Raw genomic sequence first — 22,305 nt, forward strand, 5'->3', positions numbered from 1 at the left:
GTCACAGCAAACAGAACCCAGCACATGCTGGAAGTAAAAATACAAGGAGAATCAAATAGACTGAATAGTCTTAAAATTTTTACAATGTCCAATAATAATAAATTTGTAAGATAAATCCATTGAGTTGGATTAAAAATTATTTTCATCTTTAAAAATATACTACTGTGGATACAAGTTGCAGTTTCTCATGGCTTTCCACTAAATTCTCAAATGCATTGATATTTTATGAGAGTGGGATATGGTGCCAACCTTCTATCCTTCCTTCTCTCTGGCCTCATATATTCTAGACTAAGTAAAAAAAAAGCAAAACAAACAAAAGCTTGTCATTTACTTGAATGGCCCCATCCCTAGATTCCAGAGAGAATGCAGTTAATGCTTTCATTTATTTCAGATACTTTGCTATTATAATATCGGGAAAAAATTACTAATGATAGCTAATACTTAATGAATACTTAAAATGTTCTTGGTTTTATTCTAAGCACTTCATATGTTTTATGACATGTAATCTTCAGCATGAAGTGTATGCTTTTCTCAATGCTCTTTTTAGTTGAGAAAAGCGAGGCTCAGGGAACCTATACAAATTGTCCAAGATCACACTTATGACAAAGAATGAAGGGGGATTTGGGAATCTGAATGACTCCGAAGTTATTCTACTCATTATTATTTTAAAGGCTTTTTGTATCAAAATACATTTGGTGGACTGATTATCTTTCAACACAGAATAAAAATGTATTTATGGAATAATGAATTGAAAATAGATTTCAGTGAGGATAGTGAATAAATCCATGATCAAGTCTTCATTATTATCTAAGTTCATACTGACATTTAAACATGAGGCATTGTCCTTGACAATACATTTAGTTCATTCAAACAATATCCGTTTTTTATTCAGACAGATTTATTCTTTTAAAATAGTTTATAAACATATACATATGTATAAGCATATATACACAGTATATGCTGTGTGCATATATAAATATAAACATATGTGTGTATATTTGTAATATTGCACCAATTACTTTAAAAAAATGTAAAGGTCAAGCTTATTTGTTTTTTAAGTACACCATGATTTATATAGAAGCAATATAAGAGCATATGAGAACACTGTCATTAATTATATGCATATTACACATTTTGTTTTAATTAGAAAAATTTAACTTCAGTTGTATGACAAAACATAATAAATAATTTATTTTAAGAGATATATGGGAATGAATCCATCATTCACTTAGGGTCTTGGAATGACCTAAAAATACTGACTGGAAACAAGATTCATCATAATTCAAAAAATTCTTTACACAATGATGAATTGATTTGAAAATAGAAGGACACTGGTTGTTTTGTTATTATGGCTATTCCTGGCAGTTGCCCAGGGATTACAATTGCACAACCTTACAAATGGCATAGAAATTGACTGTTTTAACAAAGGCTCTCAGCAGGATAATGAGTGGTGCACATCATTTCTCACTGTGCATTGATGAGCTCTTTTTGAACTTTGCCAAGATTTAAACAATGGTGAAATGGCTCGGGCACTGGCAGAAAATGTGGGCCTTGAACAGCACTTCAGGAATAAAGTTTTTTTTGTTTGTTTGCTTGATTTTGTTTTTGTAGAAAACCACATTTTAATCAGTTAGGCTGTTTACTGGTTCTAATTAGATCTGTAGCATTAAGGAAGCTGATGAAATATCAGAAAGAAATTTAGCCACAACTGTCTTATTAAAAAAAAAAAAGGATCTAGAATTGCTCTTAGTTTAATTACTAAAGATTATGTATTTAAATCTCAAAGTAGAAAAAGTTTCTGTAAACTTTTTAATGGTATGCTGAGTAGGTAAAATGTATAAGTCAGATCATATGAAATTCTTGAATATTATAATTTATAAAAATAAAAATTTTATTTTTCAACCTAATATTACCATTTATATAATTAACTCATTTGCCTAAACATTTCTTCTTAAATTTTGACTTCTTAAATACTGACTAGAGATTTCAAATGCAGTCATGTAGTTCAAATTGCATTTTTATTTGTTATGTTGATCTCAAGGTGAGAGGTAAATATATTTTTAAACATTAGCATTTTAAAGCAGGGCAAATTGAACATAATAAAATATTTGTGTGTGTATGCATGTGTATACACATATGCATATTCCGGCAATTGATTCATCACAATCCTTGGCTAATTGATATTTTGACTAGTAAATAAAATTTTAGAAGAAAGTGATTAGAAATCCTTTGTACTAATTTGGGTGCACTGTGTTCTTTTATGATCTTGACTGGTGTTTTTTAAAAAAAAACAGCTTGCCTGAATACATTTTTCTGATTCGCAACTTTCATCATGTTAGATTGATCCTTCAAGGCTGATTTACAGTGCCACCTCTCCACAAAGCCTTTTTCCAATCTGTCTATATTCTCCCCTTGCTCTAGATTTCCTCTTGATTCCTCACATGTGCATCATGATACTTGATTCTTTAATTAATCTGTTATGATAATTATATATTCCCATCCAGTTTTCATACTTTATTAAATATTCTAGAGGAAGGAGTCCATATCTAAGTCATGTCTGTGTCACTAGCAGTAAATTGCATAAACGCTGCACAAAGCAATTCCTTCAATGAATAAATTAACTAAATGTATATTGGGCTTCTTAATATATTTATTTATACAATAATATTAACTACACTGTTCTCATTTATATAATTCCTATGTTTTGTTTCATAAAGTAAATACTAAAATTTTAATTTTGATGTACTCCCATTTGGGGATTAGAGTCATGAAAATGCCATTTCTCTGAAAATGAAAGTGACAATACCAAACTCCAATATATAATGTGAGAGACTAGGTATTTGTACAAACATCTCAGCAGACACATTTCAAAAAGAATTAAATGACCAGAAAAATCATTTTAATTCAGGACAACTAAAATGAAGGGTATATAAATCCAGAGATTTTGAGCTGACATTTGCCCTGATGGCATGTAATCCTCTATTCCTCATAGGATAGAGTCTGAGGTTTGATGGTCCAGAAGCCAAAACCAGAAGATAAGGCCTATGTCCAAAGCAAAATGAATGATCAGACTGAAGACTTTTATCTAATAGAGCCAGCTCATCCTAGCACACCTATGCTGAGTGAGTCAACTAGCATAAAGCCCATCTCACAGATGTAGATGATGAGGACCCTTGCCTGATTTACTTTTGGCCTTGATTAGATGGGAGTAAAAAGGAAAATGCTTGCTCTGCAAATTCTTAACCTCTTATCCACCTTCATATGGCGATCTCCAAAAAAATCTGTGTTTATATCTATAGACATCCATAGAGAGATGATGATAGATTTGATAGATGGTAGATAGATAAACAGATAGATGATAGATTAGATAGATAGATAGATAGATAGATAGACAGACAGACAGACAGACAGATAAAAGACAGACAGATGATAGATAGATATAGAGATAGAGATATACATCAAATACAACATTTCTTTTAGTGGTCTCTGGATTGGTTGTATCACTAAGCATCTTGCAAAAGCTAATATAAAATTTTCTGAGAGAATTCATATTAACAAAAAGTCTTAAGTGCTTCAACAGATATTTCAAGATTACGTGTTCTTTGACAATAAAATATCAGAAAGTATCCAGTGAAATAACTCCCTGTGAGCAAGAGTCAGTAGAAATATTAAATCACAGACTCAAACACTCCAGAATGCAGATGTTATAATTATCACTATATATAACATACACATAAAATAAGAAAGTATATTATATTTAAATGAGAAAGAGAAGAAATGTAAAACACAGAGCTAAAAAACTATAAAAAATTACAAGTGAGATTTGCAAAAAAGAATACAACATGTCTTTTAAAAATTAAAATTATAATAAGATTAGAAATTCAGTGAATTAATTATACTGCAGATGAGAAAAGCTAAGGTGTGAATTAGTAAAATGGAAGATGTATCAAAAGTAATTATACAAAATGCAATGCAGAGAAAAAGAAGTGGGAAAATAGAGTTTAAAAGACATGGAAGTTCCAAAATAAATCTAATCAGATTTCAAAAAGGAGATAACATATATGATGAATAATGGCTGAGAATTTTCTAGAATTAATGGATGTCATGAATCCTCATGTAGACTATCAGTGTTAATTAGGCAAGATGAGTAAATGAGAACTGAGATTCATTTGTATGAAGCTAAAAATATCAGAGAATGAGAACATTTTTAAAGCAGCCAGAGGAAAAATGCAAAAAAAAAAAAAAAAAATCAAATAACTATACAGCTAACTTCACGAGAACAACAATATAAGTCAGAAAAGAGTAGGCCAATATGCTCAAAACATTGAGAAAAAATAACTGTTAATTTAAAATTGCATCTCGGCAAAACTACCTGTCATGGTGATGTGAAGACAATTCCAATAAAATGGGAGTTGGAAGAATTTACTACCAACAGAAAGGAACTACTAAAGTAGATTATTCTAGAAGAAAATATGATAGCACATATTTAGATGTGTTAAGTTTGTTCAAACTAAACAAATACTGATTATATAAAATAATAATATTAATAGCTTATTTGTGACCTTAATGAAAATTGAGTTATAACAAAATTAATATTAGATGTCAGCATCTATTATTGATCAGTTTAAATTTCTAAGGTCCTTATATTGTTGTGAAGAAAGAGAAAATAATGATTAATTGCTAGCTTGTTAAGTATGCCTGTTAAAGCAGCCACTAAAATAATAAGTAAAAATAAAGCTTATAACTTCAAGCTAAAAGAGGAAAAAAAGGAGTGAGTCCAAAGAAAACTCATTCAATCCAAAAGAAGTCAAGAAAAGAGAATAAAATTTAAAAGAAGGAAGCAAATTTAGATAATAAAAATGAAACTTTTATTGATATGTTACTAATCTCATAGATCAAACCAAGAAAAGCAGTTGTTCTTTTAAAAAAATGATAGCCCACTTAATTGTATTGTGACATCTTTGGGATACAATATTTTGTCCAAGCAGATATGTTATTGTCTACCTAGGAAAATGAGCAGCAAAATAGTATGTGTGCATTCTTATAGCCAAGAAAGGATATTCTGATTCTCAAAGTCCTGCATTTGTACTTACCAAAAAAAAAAAAAAAAAAGTCACCAGAATACAGGACAAGAGATCTGATCACATAGGTTTTGTCTTTTGTCTCTTTGTCCACTGATTTGTAAGATGGCTTCTAAACACACATATGGAATAGGAGTAAGAACACTTGGAAGCTCTAATCCCTGTAACACTCACATAAAAGTTAGTATTCTAATTTAAATTTAATCCCATGTGTTTAGTTAGATTGATAACTCCTAAATAACTGCATAATAAAACTGAAGTCTTGCATAACTAAGATCTAGACCCAGGATTAAGAGATCTCTATTATGGTATCACTATCATGTGTAGGTGGCTCTGCTGAGCAGTCAGTGATAATTTTAAACATGTTTAATTCAGTTCATGAAGCACAGATCATAAATCAGCTTATTATCAACACGTTGTTAAAAATACTGACTTTCAAATTATTTAAATGCTGATTGGAAATAGACACAAACCATTACTTAGTCTGTATCATTATATATTAGTCTGTATCATCATTTGTGTAGGAAAGCAGGCAAAATGTATGTGAGGAAGTCTGGAATAAATAAAATATAATAGGAAATAAACTGAAAAAGATCAGGTGAAATACAACATAAGATAAGCACAAGGCTCTTTGGAATGAGAAATGGGAACAAGGTGAATCAATCAACAAGTGTTCATTTGAGCCTGTAAAAGAGGTAAGATAGTAAAAGTATATAATTACTGAGCAAACAATTGCAGCATTTAAAGCATGAACCATGGATATGAAATTTTGGTAGGCATGAATTTCATATTCCTGGGTTATTGCAAGGTAAAGTGTAAAATTATCATGAAAGCATTAAGGCAAATATGAAATTTTCAACTAGAACTTGAATTATGTTGACTGTACTGTAGTTTTGAAGAGTGAAATGTATTTAATGCACCTAGAAATGTTTTTGTCCAAAAAGATTGTGTGTTAAGGGACTTAAAAGATAAGCTTAGGTGAGTAGGATATCTTTTCTTAAGATGTTGATGTTAAAATTGTTACTTTTATCTTGATGACCTTTTGATTACAGAGCATACAATATTTCTCTTCTGCTCCTGCCCTGAAGACAAGCTGTCTTTTGACAGTGTCATATGCAACAGTCTCATTGGGCCTTATACAAATATAATCATGACAATACTGACCTTTATATACTATTATTTTGGGGATTTAAGGACAAAGCCACTTTTTCTAAGTGTCTTACCCTGAATTTTTCCCATAACTCATGCCTTCTTATTATCTCACTCTGTATTGTCTGATATATCTGACAATATCTATTTAAGAAATATTTGAAAATGACTTTTCTATGTGTCTATATTTGAGATATTAAGTGTTTCAGAATGTCTTTATCTATTATTCCATAGCTATGACTCATTTCTCTAAAATTCTAACTTCTAATAAATTCAACAATCTTACCTAATTGTACCTATTTCAGAAGTAATCTGTGGTGATATCACAACTATGGTTTAGAGTAATCACAGGTAGAATGTAAAGTTTATTGCAATTCTTTAGCATAGAGAATAGCAGAGGCTAGGTGGATCATTTACATCCATCAATTTATTCTATAGACATTTGCTGATTATCTCCACTATGAGTGAGGCCCTGTGGTAGTTGTTGTGTGACAGAAATACCAAGAACAATCAAGACACTGATACCTACACAGAGGAGACAAGGCATATACATTAATAGCTAGAATATGATTGTTGGGGAAATTCATTTGAGGCATATCCCTACTTATAAGTAGTTTTGTAAGTGAAGTTGGCCAAAATGGCATGGATAGAAAAATAGGATTAATTTATTTAACAAACAATCATTAAGTATCTATCATACATTAGGCATGGTGCTAATTCCAGAGATAATTTCTCCTAAAGTTTATATTCTAACTGGGAGAGAAGCCTGAATATATATGTATTGAAAAACAGAAAATAACATTAGAGAGAATATTTGTTTTATCAAAACGTTACTAAAAAAGTATTCTATCATGAACAAAGAGACCTTAGTATAAGATATCAAAATTAATCATTTCTGTGGAGAAGAAAATACAAGGACCTAAAATATACTTATATGTTATTATCTAATACTAAACTAAATACCATCACATAAACAAGTAAATGAATTTGTACTTGAATAAATGCCACAGACAATACCTTGATCTTCAAGGATTCAAGTTGGATAATGTTAAAAAAAAAAACAAAAAAAACTTGATCAAATAGATCTTCAAAATTAAATATATAAAAAGTAAACCCTTGATCAGTGGCTATATTTTTAGCAAACTAAATGTCCTAGAGGAGACAGAAAATCTTAAAGCGTAATCAAAATAATAATAAAAAAAATGAGTGGAGACATAATTTTGATATAAAACAAAAGTTGTTAATGTTAGTGGAATTACATACTACCTAACAAATTCATTCTCAATATATTGTTTTTAATAAAAATTAATGTATCAAGAAAAGAGATGCAGAAATCTTTTTTTACTTTATGGTGCTCCTCTTTTTTAAAAAATTGAAGCAGATTAGAGTTCATCTTAAATTCAATTGTTTTTCAATATATTTAAATGAACCTATGAAGTTGCACTTTACTATTATAGTCACATGTGATGTTACATAAAAAAATGTCCCTCTGGTAGAACTACATGCTGAAATTAAATTAACCGCAACACTAAAAATAATATATTGGAAAAGCATCTGTCATTTTCTTCTAATTAAGGCTTAATGACTCCTTGACCCTTCTCCTCCCAAAGTATCAGGAATATCTCTATTGTTGCATTACCTGAAATATATAAAAAATATTTAGGTATCTATCTCACCTAGGATTCATATTTATGTTTATATCTTCAGTGTCTAAAATTGTGATGGGCACAAAAATTCTGAATTAATAATATCAAATTATACTTCCATTTAGGAATATCATGAAGACCATCTTATTTTAGCAATTTTATTATTTTCATTATTCAAATTTACTTTGAAACACAACACTATATAATTTCATGTGATAGAAAACTCCAGTCACAGTTAACAAAGAAATACTTGTTCTATTAAGAAAATTCATGCTAAGGTTTTCTTTTTAAAAATTGTTTATTTTTTGGTTAGGATTTTTCTCTGTTTAGTTTCTGTTTAGTTTTTTTTTTATGTTTACAAGAAAATGTCACCTTAAAGAACACACAGATTTGTTTATACCTGTTTGAGTTACATTGAGTCTGCTTTTCTAGTAATAATAGCTGCAAGTCAGTTTTTATTATTTAATAACACACAGTTGTTCCATATATGACAGATAAACAATCCATTACTTCAATAGTGTCACTGTAAATCCACTGTCTGAATCAAATACAAACTCTTTAACTCCAGATATTCAATTTGCTCATGTGAGCAATTTTCTCCTAGAATACTCTTACCCTTAATTTATATTTCTACTTTCATTTTTATATAATACTTTGAGTTACCTAATTCCTAATTTGAAGTATTCTCAATTGCAATGTGTTTTCCTTTTTCATTTATGAAGCTTTTGAAAAGCTTTATTTTTTTAAGAAGCTTTTCCTGACTATGTTAAGAAACAGTTTCAGTACTCTGCTGTGTGAGACTGGTTAACATACACTGTAATGTAAGGGGCCAAATTATGCATATGATGTATAGAAGTGTATGAGAATTTCTTGACATCTATAGGAATCTCTATAATATCAATTTAGCTTTTTACTTCCTCTTAAGCTTTAAATTATGTCTTTGTGCTGTTTTTGTGGTAATATTTATGTTCAAAACATTTATTTTACTGATGTTTTAAATAAGTTCAGGAATCATATCTGAAGAACTTAGTAGTTATCATAAGAAATATTTATTCAGTAACTTATTATATAATTGCAAAATAAAATAATTCGTAGCTCCAGTTTTAGCTAGAAATTAAAATTAAATGACCAGTTAGCAAAATACAGTTATTGGGGAAAGAATTTATTTAAAAAATTTTTTAAATATATCATAGAAAACATTCTAAGTGTTTTATTTCAATTTTTAAATTAAAAAATATTTAAATATTTCTAAACATAACCTCAATGTTACCGTGAAACTACATAGAATAAGGACAAATTCTTTTTTAAACTAGTATTAAAAGAAATATTTAACAATTAATATGCCTTAGTTGCTTTTTTAAAATAATGAAATGTATTTATTATAGTTAAGAGATATTGCTAATGCCATAATTTAAAGTGTCTTTCCCAGAAGAGACATTAAATAAATAGTTGTTGAATATCAACTGTGGGATAATTTCCAATGAATCATAATCTATCATATAATATAAATCAGAATTATACTAGTCTGTAATATCCTGGTTCTGGATAAACTTTCTCAATATCCTTGCCTCTGAATTATTTGATAGTACATTTTGACTTTCAACAACTTGCTGTTTAAATTCACTTTGAGAAAAAAAGTTCAGTTATAAAGAACTACATTAGCCCTTTTTAATGAAGCAGTTCAGAACAAGTCTCCCCGAGATGTGCTACTTTGGCATGTGGATTATTTTTAGCTAAAGGCAATTGAGAACCTGCCAGAATAAGAGAAATTTCTGCCTCTCCCTTAAATAATTTAAATTGGGGGCCTTACTCATAATACAAGTTATTACCAGAAATAACTTTTTATGACCTATCCATAGGGCAAGGGAGACATCTAATTACTGAAATCTGTTCTTATTGTTCTATGTATTACTCTCCTCCTCTCTGAAGCTTCCAGGACTCTTACCTGATTCTTTAGTTCAGAATGTCATATATATCTCATTTTACCTTTCTGTTGCCGAACTTCTCATGTATATGGGGCCAGTACATACATACAGAATTAAATTTTGGTTATTTTCTCTTGTTAATCTATCTTGTATTGATAGGATTATTAAACAAGCTGAAATAACCTGGAAGAGTAGAGGAAAATTTCTTTCTCCCCAACATGAATGTGCCACTTACTTTTCTTAATTCTTTGCCTCTAATTTCTGAGATGATAGTCACAGAATTTCTCATTAAAAGTAAAAATTACTTGCTTTCCAAGTTGCTTTTTAAAAGAAAAGAAAATTATTAATAAATCTGTTGTAGATTAGAGTACTCGGGGATCTATTTTCATGAAGGAAGTAGAAGGAATTCAGACCTTTTTTTTCTTAAATTGCAGTCCAACTAGTGTGGACTTAATGAACAAATTGCAGGTGGGTGAAGGAATAATTTGAAAGTCAGAAACCAAAACATTCAAACTCTTAAATAGAGAATATCTTTGTGAGCTCTGGTTAAGCAAGAATTTTTCCAACAAGGCACAAAAACGTCACAAGGCATAATGAAAAAATAAGTAAATTTGAAAAACTCAGACTTTATAACTTCCATACCAACATACACACACACACACACACACACACACACACACACACACACATACACATGCACATACATGCACACACACACATTTATTTTAAACAAATTAAAAGACAAGATCCTTACTTGGATAGATATTTGCATTATTAATATTCAGAAAATATAACAAGTTGCTATGAATCAATAAGAAAAGTCAAAGGAGGTGAATGGGATATGTAAAGAAGAAGAAACTAAAATCTGTAAATATGGTGGTGGCAGGGAGGCTAGTAGTCAGGGAATTGCAAATTAAAGCAATGAGATTCCATTTGTATGCAGAATGACCAAATTCAAATAGCCAGAATCTTAGGTTAGTGATTTTTCAGACAAATAAAAACTTTTTATACTTCTGGTAGGAATATAAATTAGTAAAATAATTTGGAGAGCGATATTTTCAATATCTAATTAAACTGAAAATATATGTGAACTCTGATCAACAATTCCTTCCTCAGTACGTCCATTAGAGAAGCCCTTACGTATATGCTCCAGAACACAAGACATTCCTCTTCTTAAAAGCATTGGTTTTCATAACATAGCACTACAAATAACTTGAATGTTTCTCAGTAGAAGACGAGTTAAATAAAAATGGTATATTCCTCTTATAGAATATCATTAAGCAATTTATATAGATCAAAATAATACCAAACTTAAGAAAGTGATTGCGTGAGAAAAGGGCTATGAAATAAACCTGATGACCTTGGGGCGGGGGAGGTGGAGGGCACATGGCAGACCTGAAAATCTCAAAAGTAACCAAACAGGATAGTCTGATTATAAATTCCTAACTGGTCAGGTTACAGCAGGTGGTCGCAGATCAAGCCTATAGTTTCCCTAGCAAAGGTCGATCTTTACCTTAAGCGAGACCTGTTCACCGTACTTATGCATCTAGGGTAATATAATTTTGAAATGTCAGAATTATTTTCTTTTCCAGACCCTTTGAAGACAACCACAGGCACTTGAGCATAAGACCACCAAAGGGCAAGACCATAGAACCCCTCATCATTATCTTGTTCCCAGCATATTAACCTCTATATATCATAAATGTTATTATCTTGTACCCATCAATGTAAAAGAAGCATGTGTTTCTTCATTTTGCTTTTTATTCAGTCTTTTTATAGAGATTCCTCCTTTTGCTTACTCTCTCCACCTTTATTGATATCACCAATGTATTTCATGTACTTTCCTTATGTTTTCTCCTTTGTTTCTAAATGCATAAAAGGGATACAAAACTGCCATTCTCGGGAGCATTTTCTCTGTCTATTGAGATCTTGCTTCAGGTAAGGTCCTCAAAATTTTTGGCTTAAATAAATTTTTATGATAGCTTTCTATAAAAGTTCTGGACCTTTTTTTGTTGACACATGTGGGGAGAAATGAGGAAAATGTAATTCTGTCTTTTATGCTTGATTTGGAAAATTACTGAATTGAGAAAGTTTATGGTAAGGGACGTCAGCATTATCTGTAATGTTTTGTAACTTTTATATTAAAACAAAGAAACTTCAAGCACAGGCAACAAATGTGTTAACAGTTTTCATTTGGGGGTCATTAAAAATTATAAGTAAGTTTACACTTATAGTTTTACTTTTCCGAAAACTCAAGAAAATAATAGTGATAATAATTTTACTGTTCATTTTTTTTTTCTGAAAATATTAGAATGCTTCCACTGGAGTGCAAAATCAAGACAACATGTTATCAAAATTCAAAGCTATGGTGCAAGTCAATTCCTATTTAGTAGAAACTGTTTTTTGATTTAGCCTTCTGATTTTTGTGATAACACTTGGAACCTTTTTAAATTCCCTGAAAAACAAATATTAGATTTCTTCCCTAGTATATAATAAAAGAGCAATCAGGAGGCAAAAGCAAAGTATAGTAAGGTCCTCTAAGGCTCATTTATGAATCATAAAAGGCTTGATAGTGTTAAATACCAATCGCAATGTTAAGGCAGCATGCTGGGAAGCATTCGTGCAGCTGAGAAACCATAGCATCAAGGATCTTCTTTAAAATAATGTAAAATAAATTTCGATCTTAACACACTTCTCACTTTGCCTTAGTTGTTTTCTAAACTGAAACAGAATTTCTTTCTGGTAGTTTTTTTTTTTTTTTAACTGTCAAATGATAAAGTTTTTGTTTGTTTGATTTTGAAATTTCAACAGTACTTGAAATTATAAAAAAGGAGTCTCATTAAAAAGAAAAAAAAGCTTTTATTGACCAATATGCTCTCTTACCAATCACAAATGGTAATGATAGGAAAACATAAATCTCTTTAATCATAAAGGAGTTGTAAAGTTCTTTGGCACCTCTAAAAAAGCTAGGCTTAAAATGTTACTTAAAAAACAAACACTTATCATAGTCTAATCTACTCAATTCTAATGAGGTAAAAGAACTGAGAATATGGCTTTAAACATCTCTCATTTTTAGGTTATTAAAAATTGCCATTTTGCTCTGATAACATCATATCACACATATAGTCAATTATTTCTTTTAAATATAATTATGGTTAAATAGTAATCTGGTAAACTAAATTACAGTGTTTAATAGCCAAGATAAAGTAACATGTAAGAAAACATCTGGTACCATTTGAATATCATTACAGTAATAATAATCATCACCATCATCATCATAATAAAATAACAACAATGACTTGTCTTGTGTTTCTCATCTGCCAAGTAACACACTAAGATCTGTGCAAAATATTCATGTCCTAAATGGGGGTCCGCTTCTAAGATATCTTGAAAATATCTTAAATAGCCGAGTTGTAGAACTAAGTTTAGCTTCTATGATTGCACACAGGTTAAGTATGTGGTAGTCTTTTGACTTGAGTTTTTTGTTTGTTTTTTGTTTTTTAATCTGTATCTGTATACATGAGAGTATCCATCTATGTGAAGAACTTTTTACACAGTAATTTATGAGACCTACAGTGGAATCAGTTTCACTGTCTGACAACACTTAAATCATTCTTTTGTCTTTCTTCATTTCCCTGTGTTTTCCCCATCTGTGCCCCATCTCTGCTGTCCCATTGATGTATTTGACTAAGTTAAAAAAGGCTACAGTGCTGTTCCACTCTCAGATATTAACATTAGTCCACACCATCATTCTATAAAGTATCATTATCCCCATTGTACATATGCTAAAACTGACCTTAAGACAGGATAAATAACTTTCCCAAGGCTACACAGCATAGATGATAGGTAGATGATAGATAGATGATAGGTAAGTAGGGAGAAGAAGAGAGGGAAGAGGAAGAGAGAGAGATGATAGATAGATCACACTCAACTTCCCAAATTTGCACAATTAAGATGTAATTGTAGATCTGTGGAGGATGACTATGAACTATTCCCTCACACATTTTATCAGCATTATGACACTAAGTCAGAGAAGCCCCAGCAGATCACTGGTTTAAGTTGCCTCCAGCTGGGGCTTATTCTGTGTGAAGATAAAAGGACAAAGAATTTCAAGCAACAAGGAGTGTCTGTGATTAAGCACAGAAGTAGTAGTTCTACAGGTGTTCAAAAAAGAGAAATGAAATGGTCAGGAAAGGCCTTGTGGAGCAGGGCCCTAACACAGAACCCTAGAGGTAAACTTTAAATAGGTGACAAGATAAGAGAGCTAAAGGATTGCATGGAATCACTGGGGGGTCAAGGGACTGTGGGAAAGAAATTACAGGTCAACATGAGTACTTGAAATTTTATACTGCAATCTTTTGAGGATCTCTGCAGTGCTTTGAGTGAAAAGCTTTGAGAAGACCTTGATGATTAAATAAGATTCTGACTATAATGTGCGGGTGGATTCCAAAAGAAGAGGCGGGAAGTATACAATAAAGACATAAAGAGGTGGCAAGAGTTTGAACTAGATTGGTTGGTGTAAAACTGGAAGATAGGGACAGATCTGAGGTCTATTTTTAATCTGCACATACAGAAATATTGCATGCTGCTTTATTAACTCATGTATGGATGCTTACAAACATAAATCTTCCTGAAGTTTTCCACATCCAAGGCAGACATCACCAGAGATTTGAAAGTAAGTTAACTGCCCTTCTTTCTTTTAAGCGGTCCAATTATAATATGTGCTGCTAGCTTATTGCAGTTTAGGTGTTTTCCTTCATGCTGATAAATAATTCTGGTTGGCTTTATGAATAACATACTCACAACAGTTGTCTCATGAGCCCATAAATGAGCATTAGCTATGAGGAATAACACAACCCAAAGCTTCAAGGAAAATGTATGCCCAACTTAATACAATATATGGATTACAGGTCCTGTAAACTCATCTTTACTATGTCAGGTTTAATAGCTAAGCTTGCTTTTAAGAATAAAAATTTGATAAAATATTTCATAAAATATTATAGAAAAAGTTACGGTACTTTAATTTCAAAAAGAAAATATGTCACTGTTTATTTCTTTATTTGGTCCTTGAATAGACACATTCACGGGGCTTTTGGAAGGCTACATAAAAAACAAAAACATTTGGAAAATATGTAGGATATTCTCTAAGGACCATGGTGCTTGAGTTTAACATTTGTTGTAAAATACTGTGGAACATTTGTGTCATTCTTTCAATAAATATTAGTGAATGCTGAACACTTTCTGCACTTGTATTATTGGTGTTTCCTAGTAATTTTCAGCATTTGAAGCAAATGAATATTACCAAGTATATACCATAATAACCAGGACAATGGATGCAGTGAACTGATATGGTAATATAGGGTCCTGATTTAGATTTTAACTATTTTGATGACTCACAAAAAACTTTTATAGCCTCCCAACAAACTTTAAATAGAATAACCCAGGTCACTTCATTATGATAAAAATTCAAATGATGTTTATAGCCTGATGGAAAAACCTCTTAGAGTTAAAATATTAAAAAGAGTAGGATAGCTATATAAAGGAAAAACTGCATAGATTGCTCCTTTACTTCCTCTTTAGGAGGACATATGCTATTATCATTTCATGAAATGTACCAAATAATAAATTTATGGGCAAATTTTATTTTTAAAAAATGTATTTGAGAAATGCTAGATTAAATTTTTAAAGAATTTAAGCAACAACAATAAATCGCTTCACTTTTAATCTTATATATAATTCAAATTTGATACGATACAAAACTATAAAATAAGTATAAGGAGATCCAAAAATATTGTGAATTTTTCCTATGATAATTTATTTGACTAAAAATATATATTAAGTAGTAATTTTCAAAAAAAATTAGGTATTCCTTCCTTGCTGATATCCTAAATATAATTTTCTCCTTGATCTTGCCTATTGCATTAAATAGGCAATATAACAGTAAATTTGATTCTCTATCAATTACTTCCTATGTTTAATTAATTCTAATATAAACTACCATTCGCAAGACATAGTTAATTAAGATAGGAAAGCACTGAAGTATTTGAATACCAAAGGTTTAATGAATAAATTTTACATTAAAACTTAAAACTGATTTTACTGACTTATTTCAATTCAAAATTAATTTTAATAACAACTATAATCCCTACATCATTCTTATTATGATAATGTCAAAATATTTTCTTCTTAGTCCTCAAAAAGAATACTCATGAACACTATGGTAGAAAGATAGAATAAATAATAAGACACAAAGTCTGGGCTTATTAGTTATGTCTTTATGTATTATCTACTATATGTCTAATGTCAGATACTGCATTAAAAAATCTTCAGATATTATCACTAATTATTCAGATGACACTATTATCTTTTTCTTAGTCTTGATAATAAACTTTGTAATTAATAAAATACTTTCAAAATGCTTTGAAGATTGCCTATATTTGCTACTTCCATAGTTAAGAATTTTCATTTAGGGTCCATTTCACAATGTTATTTAAAATAACATTATTTTTAATATTTTTTAGAATTCTTAGTAATAATGTTATACCTTAATATTATGGAAAATGTCAAAATAAACTTAAATTTTACAAAATACAAAGTCAAATACAATGTTATAATATTTAAAAGGTATGAGTTTATTTCAAAGAGATAAATTAATTAACACTATCGACTTAGAAAATATGAAATAATGCTGTCATGGCCAAAATGATATTCTTGGCTTATTCAATAAAAACATGAAATAAAATGTCTGTCCTCCTTAATATATTTTTTATTTTTATATAGGATCTTATTTCATGCTTTTTACGTATAGATTTCTCTCATCTCTAAAGATAAGAGGTATCCTATCCTAACATAGGAAATTTTTATCATGAAATTTAGATTTTACCCATTCTCTCTGTTGAGTAGAAAGTTACATTAAAAAAGTGAAAAAAACCACATTCCGTTTTACAAATTAAGAGCAAATACTTCAAAACATTAAATCACTAAGTACTAGTTAATAGAACCAAAACTCCTTCTTAGATTTTTTATATTTAATGGCAAAAATAATATATACTTTTAATAAAATTACTGAATGAAACAGATACTTAAATATATTATTGCTTTTTGACATTATTAATCTATAACCATCAAAAAACGTAAATCTTTTAGCAATCTACCAAAGGTAATAAATAATGAGAAAAGAGACTTACATGATCAATTAGTTCACGAACCATCCCATTCCACTGTCCATTGGCATCATCTTGGGCTCCATATTTGCCATCTTCCACAAGTCTAATTTCATATGTAAAGCCAAGGATTGTAGATAACTCTCTGAGAAGGTCGATGCAATAGCCTTCAAATCGATCATTTCCATAGAGAGGTTTATCAGACTTCTTAAATAGGACATAGGGTTCTTCCTGGAAATAGTGAACATAAAAGTAGAAAGTGTCAGTTAACCATAAAACTTACTATTAGAATTACAGCTTTCCTTAGAAGATAAAACATTTTACATTAATTTAGGGCAAAAGTCAATTTCATTTTTTTATCTAATTGTAATTAGTACAGTTTGAAATACTAAGATGGCAGATTATTTCAGAAATATACATGCCTCACAAAAGAATATTTAAATAACATAATTTTACCATGATTATATAATAAAAAGATGATGTTATATACCTTATACCACCTATATCTTATATCATATAAAATAAATAATATATAATGTGACATATGCTATATAACATATAATGCATACAGTTATAATATATATAGACATAATAAATAATGCATAGAGATATATTTCACCAAGATTACAATACCCCAACTTGAATTATACCATTTAATCAATATCTGGTATGTTGTTTTAGTGGAATCTATTTCTAAAAGAATGGAAAAAAGTCATTGCATAAATCACCTACCATGTTCTATGAACCAGAATTCATAGCATATTTTATCATGTTCTAATGACCATGAAAATTACAACAACTATATTTCATTATAGGGGAAAACTACAACTACTATATTTAATTAGAATAGTTTAATTTAGAATATTAAAAGCACTAGCATTTGTCAAGTGCTTATACATTCATCCAACAACCTTTTATGACTCACCTACTATGAGCCAATTCTCCTCTACATAAAAGAGAAATCTCTGAATTATAAAGTTGATTTTGAGGAGAAAACTAATAACAAATGCCTAAACAAATAGAACACATAATTTCAGATGTGATTAATAATACAAAAACATAGAACAGGGCAATAGGATACAGAACAATTGCAAGGTACTTGGTCACATGATGGAAAATAAAACAAAATTGAGTAATATGTCTGGAACTCTTTTCTGAGGAGATATGAGATGAGGTAGAACCTAAAGGAAGAAGAGGAGTCTAGCCATTTGAAAATCTGAAAGAAGAGCATTTCAGACCAAGGACACAGAAGTAAAGAGCTCTGAGACCAATATGACACTGGACTGTTGCAGGAAGAGTACAACAACCATTAGTATGAATGAAGTCACATCCAGTAAGTGAGAAAATTAGTAGAACAAGGTGAAATGAAGAGAAATTGAGAACTCAAATCCTATAAGGCTCTGTAAAGCAGGCCCTACTAAAAATATGTATATTTAAGTGCTAAGAGAACCCATTCTTAGCATACTTATTGGGAGCAAGTAGAGCATAGTGCGGTAGACAGTGCTGTAAATAAACTGGAGTGCAATTGGCTCTACTACATACTATTTGACCATGTGCTTAGCCTCTGGAAGCTGATCTTTTAGAGAAACATAGCAAAGTGAAAAAGCGTAGGAGTCTGCCATGCCATTCCATTTGGGAATGTGATCACCCTCTTCCTGATCCTATGAAAATAAGTCATATAACGAGGGCCATCATATCTAAAGGAGTTTGGGACATGACAGCAATGTGTTGGCTTACTTAACTCAGAAACAAGACTAATTCCATCTTTATTTCCTTTCCTGTTGCCCTGTGTTAGCCCTCAACTGTTTCATGAACACTTTAGCCTGACCAGTTTCCTGTTCTTCTGATGTTCCACTGTGCTAAAGAAGTCCTGCTCAGAGATCAGTACATTTTTCCATATCTTTACCTAACTTTTAATTTTTGGAATCTTCACCTAATTTTTCACCCATTCACCTCCCTGCTTTACTGGACTTGACCCTGAAAACACTGCTTCTTCTTTAGTCTTCTTTCCTGGAGACTATCCTCAGTGTCAACCTGACCTCCCTCAGGGACAGAGGCACATTTGGTGTCTCCCTCCTCTCTAAGCAATCCCAAACCATGTCTTCCCTGGCCTTGTGTGATAACTTCTGCTCCTTTAAGATTCATACCATACCTTATTATACGAAGTTCTCTCTTTACAATTGCTGTCATCCAATGACATCTGAATCAGAAGATTTACTAAGTGGGAAGGGAAACCTTTACTTTTCAGTTTTTTAGCTGCCAGATTATAATTTTGCCCTCTTTTCCCACTCCTATTGATTGACATCATCTATGTATTCAAAATCCACCTAGGTGAAACATCCAACACGGCCAATTTTAATCCTTTTATCTCCTCATCACCAAATAGTTTCCCTTATTGGAATTTAGCCTCCGCATCCCACAATCTCAATGGTACTCTACATTTGTCGGAAAATGAATTTCCTTTGTATTAGAATTTCTAACAGCTCTTTCATCCAGTTCATTGTTCAATCACACTCATGCCTACAATTCTTGTTATATAATGACCTTTAATCCCCTTATACACCCCCACTCCTTACACACACACACACACACACACACACACACACACACACTCTCTCCCACTATCCATTAACCTTCCTGACCTCACTTCATTATCAGGCCTAGATCCTTAGATCCTAGATCAGGCCTAGTTAATTAGTATAATAGACATTCTCAAGCCCTTTATTACCTTCTTGTGCTCAGGTGTTTGCTTTTACAAAACCTTGCCCTACATGACTTTTTGTCTTCTTCATGCCTACTTCTGAAAAGGGAAACACTATTAATAGTTTATACTTAAAATTAATACCCTCAAACATTTTATGGTAGGATCTATTTCTAATTCTATGTAATGAGCATTTCATCCATTTTTTAATTTATACTCATACCTTCCCACTCTAACACTTAGTTGATTACTTCAGTAAGAAAATAAATTATATGCGATGCTTTTACCTTCTCACCACAAAACACACCAAACCCACTTATCTGCACCCATTTTCTCTACTCTTTGTCTACTGCTTTGGAGGAACTGGCACTCTAATTATTGGACAAATCCTTACAAATATGTTCTGATTCTTGTATCAGTCAGGGTTCCAACACAAGATTCCACTTTGAGCAGAGCGGTGATCTTCAGTAAGTAATACAGCCAAACTAAGGCAACCACAGGAGGGATAAAAAGGGATAGAAACTATAACCTGAAGTCCCCTCTCCCTTTGAGCTCCTTCTGGGGCCTCCCTTGATCAAACCCAACTCAAAGCCAAAGGTATAGGATTCTATAGATGTAATCCACACAGGTCAACCTCCTGGGACAGACAGCAAAAAATAGAAAATACATAAAACATCCCCCATCACCTTTCACTGGCTCCAAGATCTAATTAACTGAGTAACCTTCCCTGTCCATAACACCAAAGTATATGTACTTGTTCCAATAAACTGTCCCTAAATCTCATAACCCGCTTCTGCCATAGCCTAATTTTTCTGTTTCTTTTCATAGACTACTGTTTAGAAAGATTTGTCTACATACGCTACCTAAATTTCTTCATGTTCTAGTTACCAGTAAATTCATTGAACTGACTTCTGTTTTCATTCTACTTAACTGTTCTTGAACCAAACATTGCAATCATCTCCAAATTGCAGAATCCAGTAGACTTGATTCTATTCTCTTTTTACGCATATGGATATAACATAATTAACTATTTCCTCCATCTTTTTTTTTTTTTAAGACTTTTCTTTCTAGCTTTTGCCGCTTTACTTTCCCTTGGCTTCCCCTGACCACAATAGGAACTCCCTCTTAGGATCCTTTGTTGCTGTATCTTTTCTACCTGATTCTAAGTGTTGATGATCCTTAAGATTTGGTAATGGTTCCTCTTCCCTTCTTTTCTTAAATTTTATTGTTAAGTGACCTGATCCACACACATCAAATTCAATAATATCTTTATGCTGATGACTCAAAAATTGGTATGTCTGACTCAGACTTTTCCAGGTGCCCCGTATTCAGGCACTTGTCAGCACCACTAATGTCTCATAGACATCTCATATTCTTTAATTCCCATGTGGAATTCTTTTCCCCAAAACCTGTACACCTTTTCAGTTTTCTTCGCTTTCAGAATATGGCACCATTATCTACCCAGTGATTCAAGCCAGTAACTGAGGCATCATTCTTTCTTCTCTTTCTTTTAGCTCATTCACTACAGAGAAACAAAAACGATCTCCTTAAAGTACACATTGAATGATGTCCCCACCTCTACTTCAAACCATCCAATAAATTGTCAATGCATTTCAAATAACATTCAAATTCCTTTCCACAATTCCTGAAACCTGTTGTTCTATCAGTTTTTCTCATCTTGGTAAATGGTTCCAGAACTCACAAAATTGATCAAGTCAAACACCAGGAAATCTCTCTCGCTCTCTGTCCTATCCTTTGGAAATCCTGCAAGTTCTCTCATCAAAATATATCCTGAACCCATCAATTTCTTTCCACCATCTTGGCTCTCATCATGCAATCTCTATTTCTCTGGATTCCTAGAGTAGCCTCCTACCTCTCCTTTCCATTTACATGTCCCCGCAGGCAATTCTCCATAGAAAGTCATAGTGATCGTGTAAAAATTAAATATGATTGTGTTATGTATTTGCTTAAAACAATAGTGGCTTTTTATTAAAACTAGAATAAAAGCAAAACTACTTACCTTGGCCTTCAAGGCCCTGCCCACTTTATTCTCTGAACTTAGCTCCTCATGTCTCTTTCTCTCATTACATTCCAGATAAATTGGCCTTCCATCTGGTCTTTAAACTTGTCAAATTCATTCCTAACTGGAGATATTTGCATTGCCATTGTTTTCCTCCTTTCTGACTAGAAGGTTCTTTCTTAAGTTCTTCACTTGGCTTTTTTGTTCTTATCATTCAGGAGTTTCTGCTCAAATATTATCTCTTCAAAGAAAACACGCTAGTACATGTAAATTTTCTCTTCCATATAAGTTAGTCTCCATTGCTTCACCTTGTTTTATTTTCCACATATCATTTACCCCAATCTGAAGTACATACATATATATGACTATACATAATTATGAATGTATTGGTGTGTGTGTGTGTGTGTGTTTCTGTGTGTTTGTGAGAAGGGAGTGAGGAGAAGAGGAGAGAGAGGAGAGATAGAGACACTGACAGACAAAGAGGTGAACTTAGCTTTTTTTGTTTGTTTGTTTTACAAAGGAGTGCAGGTGAAGGAGGAAATTATATTATTACAATTCTGCCTTCTCAATTGCAGTTCCCATTCTCAAAAACCCTGTAAATTGGAGTAAATTAAAGCAGA

General features: G+C 31.5%; 1 protein-coding gene across 3 annotated transcripts in view; it reads right to left on the minus strand.

Annotated features, from left to right (window-relative positions):
• The window catches only part of LOC102896341 (glutamate receptor ionotropic, kainate 2), a 551,413-nt gene that overhangs the window by 163,258 nt on the left and 365,850 nt on the right, over positions 1-22,305 (minus strand). For all 3 annotated transcript variants that reach the window (XM_006926267.1, XM_006926268.1, XM_006926269.1), the window contains exon 10: positions 16,989-17,195. In XM_006926267.1, the coding sequence (XP_006926329.1) occupies positions 16,989-17,195 (207 nt within the window). The remainder of the gene's footprint in view (positions 1-16,988; positions 17,196-22,305) is intronic.

This window comes from Pteropus alecto, unplaced genomic scaffold (genome assembly GCF_000325575.1).
Source record: "Pteropus alecto unplaced genomic scaffold, ASM32557v1 scaffold7, whole genome shotgun sequence".
NCBI classification, from domain to species: Eukaryota; Metazoa; Chordata; class Mammalia; order Chiroptera; family Pteropodidae; genus Pteropus; species Pteropus alecto.